Source organism: Phaseolus vulgaris, chromosome 9 (genome assembly GCF_000499845.2).
Source record: "Phaseolus vulgaris cultivar G19833 chromosome 9, P. vulgaris v2.0, whole genome shotgun sequence".
NCBI lineage: Eukaryota > Viridiplantae > Streptophyta > Magnoliopsida > Fabales > Fabaceae > Phaseolus > Phaseolus vulgaris.
The window spans coordinates 6,733,996-6,743,257 of record NC_023751.2 but is presented as its reverse complement, the minus strand read 5'-3'; the positions used below and the strand labels follow the sequence as shown (position 1 = coordinate 6,743,257).

At 34.0% G+C, this 9,262-nt stretch overlaps 1 protein-coding gene across 1 annotated transcript; it reads left to right on the top strand.

The window, feature by feature from the left end:
• The first annotated feature begins 3,498 nt into the window (after positions 1 to 3,498).
• Positions 3,499 to 8,664, top strand: LOC137821343 (probable beta-D-xylosidase 7). The gene is made up of 4 exons (XM_068625892.1): positions 3,499 to 4,490; positions 4,591 to 4,858; positions 6,659 to 7,432; positions 7,782 to 8,664. Exons 1-4 carry the CDS (start codon positions 3,801 to 3,803, stop codon positions 8,369 to 8,371), a joined length of 2,322 nt encoding a protein of 773 aa, XP_068481993.1. The 5' UTR covers positions 3,499 to 3,800; the 3' UTR covers positions 8,372 to 8,664.
• The last annotated feature ends 598 nt before the right edge of the window (positions 8,665 to 9,262 follow it).

The window sequence follows — 9,262 nt, the reverse complement described above, 5'->3', positions numbered from 1 at the left end:
ATGTTTGTATAATTTACTTATTTCTGTTTGATGAATAATTTTATCTATTCCTTAAGTAAATAATTATTTTAAAATTATTTATTTGAGAAACACTTATAATCCAAAAAAAATTATTAAATAAAAATTAATTTTAAAACAAAAAAGAATTAATCTAACTAAGTTATATATTATTTTATAATAAAAATATTAATATATAAATTATTTTTTAAATTTTTATATAATATTAACTACCAAAATTTTAACTATTAAATACTTTGTATTATAAATTAATTATTAATTTAATTAAATATTAACATCTAAAGTAGTTAATAATTAAAATTTCAATAATTAATATTAGATTAATTTTAAAAAAAAATTATTTTTTTAGAAAAATACTTTATGAATTATAAAGTTAGAAAGATTTACGAATTATAAATTCAGAAAAAAAAAACTCTACACATTTTGCGAAAGATAGTTTTGGAAATAAAATTTTTATTAAGGTGTAAGAAGAAATTATGGAGGTGTATAAGAAATTGGCCACTAAGAGGCTAATAATATGGTCCAACATCGCATGATCATCAGCTTTATTCTGTTAAGCCCATTGAAGGAATTACCATTATTCTTTTGGCAAATGCTCCCTGCACCCAACACATTCTAACCTGCACCCAACACAATTTTGAAAATTCCAAAAGTGCCCTTTATTCCGGAAATAAAAATCCGGAATTAAAAATAATATATTCCGGAAAAATATATCCGGAAGTGGTTATTGAGTTTTGGAAATAAAAATCCGGAAACAAAATTTAAAATTCTATTCCGGACAAAAAAATTCGGAATTGATAAATAATACATTCTGGAAAAAAAAATCCGGAAAAGAGATTATTGTGTTTCGGAAATAAAAATCCGGAAATAAAAATGAGAAACTCATTCCGGATAAAAAATCCATAATATAAAATTTCGTTCCGGAAAAAAAAATCCAGAACACATATTTCTGAAATTTTTTTTAAGAATAATTTCGTCTTTTCCACTGGAATCGGGTGCAGTGATATGGTGCAGGAAGCAATTGCCTATTCTTTTCTCGCCTTTGCCTACTGCCATAGAGATTTTGTTTACAACAAAATACGAAGTGTATTGAAGGAAATTGATATAATATTTAACTAAAATTTACGCGACCTTACTTAAATAATGCAAGTTCCCATTTAAATTCAATGACATCGATAAAAATTTTACCCAATCATAAAATTTATGATTGTTGATTATATTTTTTTCAAAACTATGAAATAATAATTAAAATCTATTAAAATTGACTACAGATATTTTATAAAAAAAAATCATAATTAATGTTAGAGTTATCAATTTCATCTATAAGCTAATCATAATTTACTCATAAATAAGTTATTTTTTATTTATTTTTAATTAACCTTTAAAAAAGTATTAACTCTGAAAATTCTCACATAAAGAGTGTTGGAGTTAGAGTAGAGTGAAATATTAAAAATAAGATTTCAATCAACTCCTTAAATACTTTTAAAAATGGTATGAATTATTAAAATATTTTAAATTATAAATTTATCCCTAAATATTTCATATTTATTGTAAATTGATTCTTAATTAGTATTTATTTTGTATAAGTTGGTTGCAAGGTTGAGCCTAACTCAATTTGTAAAGGTTTTGTTCAACTTAGTCTGATTTATGTTTGATTTCACTCAATTCGACCTTGTATGACTTAGTCCAAATCTGATTAAACTTTTTTTAACTTAAAATCAATCGGACACTAGACTCGACTTAACTCGCTAAACTAGACCTTGTTTAACCCATTTTTACTTGGGATAGACCTAGCCTAATTTAACTTGATTTAGACACATTCTAACATATAGCCTAATTTAGCAAGACCTAACCCAATTTGACTTGTGATTGACTTGAGGATACCTTACATGACTTTAACCCGACATGATATTTTTTTGGGCCAAACCTTACTCGACATCGACCCGATTTGATTTGACCTGAATTTGAGCCAACTTGGCCTAAACTTGGTCAAACCTGACATAGGTCTGATCCAATCCAACTTGGGCCAACACCACTTGACTTGGGTCTAACTTAAAATTTCTCGATGTTCATTCAACCAAGGTTAGACACGTCTTAGTCTAATATGGTCCAATTTTAACCTAACCCAGCCTGTGCCTCACTTGACTCGGCCTTACTCGATTCAGCATGACGTGGATCCAACCCAACTCAACTTAACTTGGCCTAGCAAAACCAACTTAATATGATCTCAGCTCGACCTAACTTGACCCATGTCTGATCCAACCCTACATGTATTGACATAGGCTCAACTTAGCTTAACTTGCCCTGACATGACTCACCTGACCTGAATTGAGTCTGTCTTAGCCCAACCTGATTTGGCTCAAATTGGACTTGACTTAACCCAACTTGACATGACTTTGATTTGACCTGTCTTAATCTAACATAAACCTAGACTAATTTAACTCGGCCTAACTCAAACCTGATTTGACTTTGCCCAATTTATACTCGACTCTACGAACTTGTTATTTAGAAGAAAAACACTATCAAATCTAAAAATATATATTGACTTGTGAAAATAAGAATAATGTGTACTAGCAATTTCACATACATATCATTTCAAATTAATAGAAAACCAAGTATCACTATTTATAGGATCGACTTTTTACATAAAATATTTTCGACTTTTTATGTCACTTAACATTTCAGAATGAATGCAAATGATGTAAATTTATATATTTTTCCTATATTTTTTAAAATGTATTGTGTAAATTACCCATAATTTAATCTTTAAATTGTGAAGAAACTAATGAGTTAATAATTAAGTTATTTTTAGGGACTAAAATCATTAATTGGTCCTATAATTTTTACTATTCCTATATTTTAAATTTTAATTTTAAGCAACCAATAATTAATTTCAATTTAGGATGTAAACATCTAAATAACAATCATTTAATATCAAGGATGAAGAAGAATAATTAACAATTCAATAAAATGTAGTAGTTGGAATCCCAAAAATAAATATCAGTTTAAAAAACAAGATGAACATTTAGATCACTAACGTTAAACCACAATCCAATTCGAAAGAAATCTCCCTTACAAAAAAGCCCACTACAAACAACCACAACCAAAAGACTGTTTCTTCCTGCACCTCTATATAGTCACCTCCATATACAACATGAAAATACATTTTTGTTCTTCTTGTGTCATACATTTTTGTCCTTCTTGTGTCACCCCCATAGAGTAGTTTTTGGATTATGTAATTCGGAAACTCATTTGAAAAAAAACTTCTGAATTACATAATCTAGAAGGTAAATAAGACTTTCAGATTATGTAATCTGAAGAATAATCATGCATCTGACAAATGACTTCTGGATTATATAATCCGGTAGCTAATTACACATTTGAAAAATGACTTTTGAATTACATAATCTCAAATATTATAAAAGGGCATTTTTAGAAATTTAAAAACTTATAAGAAGGTATGTAGCTGCAGGTCCAAACAAAGATGCAAGAAAAATACCCTTTGGATCACCAACGCTAACAGTGCAGCCACCAAAGAGGAGAAACACAATGCTGATTTCGCGAAGAAGAAATGAGAAAGAAAAAGATTGTGCATAAAGGGTTATAAAGAAATTTAAGTGGGACTTTCCAGAGTCTAAGGTAAATTTCAAAATTTAGGTGGGACTGAGACGTTAAATCAGGGATGTAAGTAAGTGACCCTTTTTCTACTATATGATGATAGCCATGAAAATTTCTTCCACACTATAAACCTTGGACATTAGTTATAGCTTTGCGTCGAGAGCATGGCCCTCAGCTTCACCTTTGCAACCATCATTTTCCTCACTCTTCACACTGCTCACTCATCTAACCCACCATTCGCTTGTGATTGGTCAAACCCTTCCTCCAAATCCTACCCTTTCTGCAACCCCAAACTCCCCATCCCCCAAAGAACCAAAGACCTTCTCTCCAGACTCACACTCCAAGAGAAACTCTCCCAACTCGTCAACACCGCGCCTTCCATCCCCCGCCTCGGCATCCCCGCCTACCAGTGGTGGAGCGAGGCCCTTCACGGCGTAGGAAGCGTTGGCCCCGGCATCCGCTTCAACGCCTCCATCTCCTCCGCCACCAGCTTCCCTCAGGTCATCCTCAGCGCAGCCACCTTCGACTCCCTCCTCTGGTACCGCATCGGACGCGCCATTGGGATCGAAGCCCGCGCAATCTATAATGCAGGCCAGGCCCAGGGGCTCACCTTCTGGGCTCCCAATATTAACATCTTCAGGGACCCGCGATGGGGCCGAGGACAAGAGACACCCGGCGAAGACCCTCTCCTCACTTCTGGCTACGCAGTTTCCTACGTCAGAGGCCTCCAAGGAGACTCCTTTCACGGAGGCAAGTTGAGGGGCCACCTTCAAGCCTCCGCCTGTTGCAAACACTTCACGGCTTACGATCTTGACAATTGGAAGGGCGTGGATCGCTTTCTCTTCGACGCTCGCGTAATTAACCACTTCACTCTGCACACTTCTTAATTACCTTTTTCCTCTTTTTGCTTAACTCTTGGATTAGATACACAGACATTATTATGATCTGTTTCAGGTGAGTTTGCAAGATTTAGCGGACACATACCAGCCTCCGTTTCAGAGTTGCGTACAGCAAGGAGGGGCCAGTGGGATCATGTGTGCTTACAACCGCGTGAACGGGGTTCCGAGCTGTGCGGATTTCAACCTGTTAACCAAAACAGCCAGAAAAGAATGGCATTTCCGTGGCTATATTACGTCGGATTGTGGGGCAGTGGGGATCATTCATGACCAGCAAGGATTTGCAAAATCATCGGAGGATGCTGTAGCTGATGTTCTTCGTGCTGGTATGTCTCTCTCTTTCGCGTCAATTCATAATATCAATTGCACTGTTAAATCTTTGCTCCAAATTGAAACCACCTAAATCTCATGTTCCTAGTACGTAGAGGCTTTCATCACCTGTCTTTTGTCGGTTTACAGTAACATGGTTTTACAATGCTATTCATTCTCAACCATTGATGCCAAAGTCGGTGCCTTTCCCCAGTTATATTAGGTACCCATAATATGTTTATCAGAATTTCTTATGTCACCTTTCTGTATATTTCACATTTTAGGTTTTTCTAAGGTTTCCATTTTTGTATTTTCATTTCGTCTACTATATTAATACCATTAATGATGCTTACATAAACTTTTATATTCAATCACATGTTTACATTCTTTTATCTGTTAAGAATTATACAAATCTTTCTCATAATTTTCCGACATCTGTGAGCCCCACAGGAAGACTTTCTCTCTACTTTCCACACTGGCGTGCAAAGTTATGTATGTGTATTTTTAAAATTTAATTAAAACTTATGAAATAGAATTTAAAATCATAAATAAAATATGTTTAATTAATACATTTTAATTTTTAAAATACATTGAAAAAAAATGTTTTAAATTATAAAAGTATTACTAGCTGCAATTTGAAGAGAAGGAGCAGATATTAGCAAAGGGAAAAAAATAATTGAAAATAAAAAATTTGAGATTTTTTTAAATAGGAAAAGAAATAGTGAGATGGGATGATCAATTAGGAAAGTGTTAAAAAACACGAAATTCTTTTTCATGAAAACAACAAGAATCTTTGTGCCCTTTTTGAAAAGAGAAATTGTGGTTACTAAAAAAATTATTTTCGGAGTTATGTTTTTCGTCAATTTACATTGATATTGTTTCAACTTTTAAATTAATATTTGTTTAATTGGTGTTTCTCGGGCAAAAGTAGCACTGTTTTGTCGAAAATACTTGTTTTTTCTATCACATAAAATGATTAACGCAAATGATTGGTTAGAAGTCTTTCGTAGCATTCTGTCTCCACTATTAAGCACTGCTCTAAAACTATTACCTCACTCAGTGAGGATTTAGTTGGAGTAATATTATCATCTCATTAATAATCAGAAGTTATTTTGACTCAAAATCAGACGCTTTTTAAAGAAATTATTTTTTATGATAGTATAAGCAAGCATAAACTAGATTTGTTTTAAGTCTCTAAAGAATATTAACCTATCTTATACCAGAATGGTCACTTTTTTTTTTATCTTAAAACAAACTCTTCCATAGTTTATCTTTACTAAATCCATTAGAGACGATATGAATAATCTAAGTATGCCTTTTATAAATTTCATGAAATCAATAATATTCTGATATAGCAAAGAAACTCCGAAGTACAACCTTCCTACTTAGACAAACCATAATTCCCTCAGTAGATGAACTGATGCAGTGTAAGTAATTCTGGAAAATTCTTTATTCAAACGGTTCACATTTGGAGGGTAATCTAGAGTCTAAATTTTTTTATGAGGGCGCTAAATAAATATTGTGTATTTTTTCTCACCCAATATAGTTCTCTAAGGTGTTTAAGAAGTACTGAAGTCATGCGTATGGAAATTGTGTTAAGTTATTCAAACAGCACTTGGACACTCCAGTTTCTCAAACTTCAAGTAAGGAGAAAAAGTAATTTTTGGTTGAAAATGGTATTATATGTCATTTCTGAAAACTTTTGAAGAGGTCAAGTGTAGTTTACCGAAAAGGAAGGACTACCTCCTAAATGTAGTTACACGTACTGTTGTTGTACTTTAGATGCCCTACAGTGAATATGTTTTTAAAATTTGCAGGGATGGATGTGGAATGTGGTACTTATTTGACGGATCATGCTAAATCCGCAGTGCTGCAGAAAAAAGTATCCATGTCTGAAATAGACCGTGCCCTTCACAACCTGTTTTCTATTAGAATGAGGCTAGGCCTGTTTGATGGAAATCCAAGCAGTCTTCCATTTGGCATGATTGGTCCCAATCATGTATGTTCCAAAGAGCACCAATATCTGGCTCTTGAAGCTGCAAGAAATGGCATTGTCCTCTTAAAAAACTCTCCCACACTTCTACCACTTCCAAAAACAAGCCCCAGCATTTCCTTAGCAGTGATAGGTCCCAATGCCAATGCTTCTCCACTAACTCTTCTTGGAAACTATGCTGGCCCTCCTTGTAAATCTGTGACCATATTGCAAGGGTTTCAGCACTACGTTAAGAACGCCGTTTATCATCCTGGCTGTGATGGTGGACCAAAGTGTTCTTCGGCTCAAATTGAGCAGGCAGTGGAAGTTGCAAAAAAAGTGGATTATGTGGTGCTGGTTATGGGATTGGATCAAAGTGAAGAGAGGGAAGAACGTGATCGCATTCATCTAGACTTGCCAGGCAAGCAACTTGAACTCGTCAACAGCGTTGCTGAAGCTTCTAAGAAACCAGTTATTTTGGTGCTGCTTTGTGGAGGGCCTGTAGATATTAGTTCAGCCAAGTATAACCACAAAATTGGAGGCATCCTCTGGGCAGGTTATCCCGGAGAACTTGGAGGCATTGCACTTGCACAAATTATCTTTGGGGACCACAACCCAGGTGAATTTGTTTGGTATTTTATGAATAAAATGTCCCTGATGCTGTAATAAAATCTTTAACTTTAGTCCCTTACTTTACACAACTTTTAATCTAAATGTCATTCACTTTACTCGTGTTTTAACTATACTCTTTTAAAGTAAATGATATTTTGCAACATTTTACAAGGATTAAAAGTGACTCACTTGTAATCTCAAGGACTAAAGGGAAGATTACTTGTATTGTACTATTTTTATCCGACATTGTATTTGACTAAGTTATGAACGAACAAACAACATGGCCCAACAATAGTTCACAGATTCACAAGTTTATTACTGAAATGGTGTGTGCTGTCTGTCATAATACTATGTAGGAGGAAGACTGCCAGTTACTTGGTACCCAAAAGATTACATCAAAGTACCCATGACAGACATGAGAATGAGAGCTGATCCTTCTACTGGCTATCCTGGGAGAACTTACCGATTTTACAAAGGTCCAAAAGTGTATGACTTTGGCTATGGACTAAGCTACTCAAAGTATTCCTATGAGTTTGTTTCTGTTACACATGCCAAGCTTCACTTGAACCAATCATCCACTCATTTGATGGTTGAAAATTCAGAAACCGTAAGGTACAAACTAGTTTCGGAGTTGGGAGAACAAACCTGCCAAAGCATGTCACTCTCGGTCACAGTGAGAGTTCAAAATCATGGAAGCATGGTAGGGAAGCATCCTGTATTGCTGTTTATGAGGCCTAAAAACCAGAAAAGTGGAAACCCTGTGAAACAGTTGGTTGGTTTCCAGAGTGTGATGCTTGATGCAGGGGAAATGACTCATGTTGGATTCGCGGTAAGTCCTTGTGAACATCTTAGTAGAGCAAATGAAGATGGTGCAATGATTATTGAAGAAGGGTCTCAGGTGTTGCTTTTGGATGATCAAGAGCACCCAATTGATATAATTGTTTGATGCTACAGATTTATTCTTCAACAATGACAAGCTAATTTAGCCAACATGTTTCTGAAGCACGCTGCACTTTGAAATTATGAGACCAATAAATGTACTATAATTTGATTTGATTCGTGGATCATGGTATTTGAATCTGAAATTCAGATAAACGAGTACTATTTCAGTACGTTGAATGTAAAAAAGTTGTTCTTCGTTGATTATTGGCCGGGATAAACCTGGTCACTAAATTAAACTGTATGGATTATCTAAATCATTCCACGATTCTAGTGTTATTGTTGATTAACTGTGTCAAATTTTTCTATGGTGTTTTTTCTTATAGATTGGCAAATTTTTTGGGTAACCTTTTATTTATTTTGAAATAGATTTTCTGAAATGTAATATGCATTCTGAAAAAATAACTCCAAAATAAATGAGAGGTGAAAAAAAATATTTAGGATGTTTTTCTGGAAAGTCGTAATGCTGGAACCAAGCAGTGGAGCGAGGGAACTGGACCGCGTAGGGACGCAGAATGTGGAAGAAGGCTCTTTCTTCCTGCACCTTAACAAATTTCATCTTACACCCCCATCATTTTCGAGAAAAAAAACTGTTTTATCTTTTTAAAAATGACTTATGGATTATTTTTTTTGAAATATTTCCAGAATAAATTTTATTAATTCTGGGTTTACCAATCTAGAAATAAAAAAAATGTATTTCGAAAAAAATTCTGAAATGATTTATTATCTTATGAATTTTCTATTCTGAAAACACTTTTTGCTTAAGGAACCTTTATTCAAAAATCACATAAAACTAAAACTGTGAAAGAATAATTTAGGTATTTTAAAAAATGTAAGGGCCGCAGGAAGAAACTCTCGTGGAAGAAAGGATGAATACATTATTGACCTATTTTTCTTC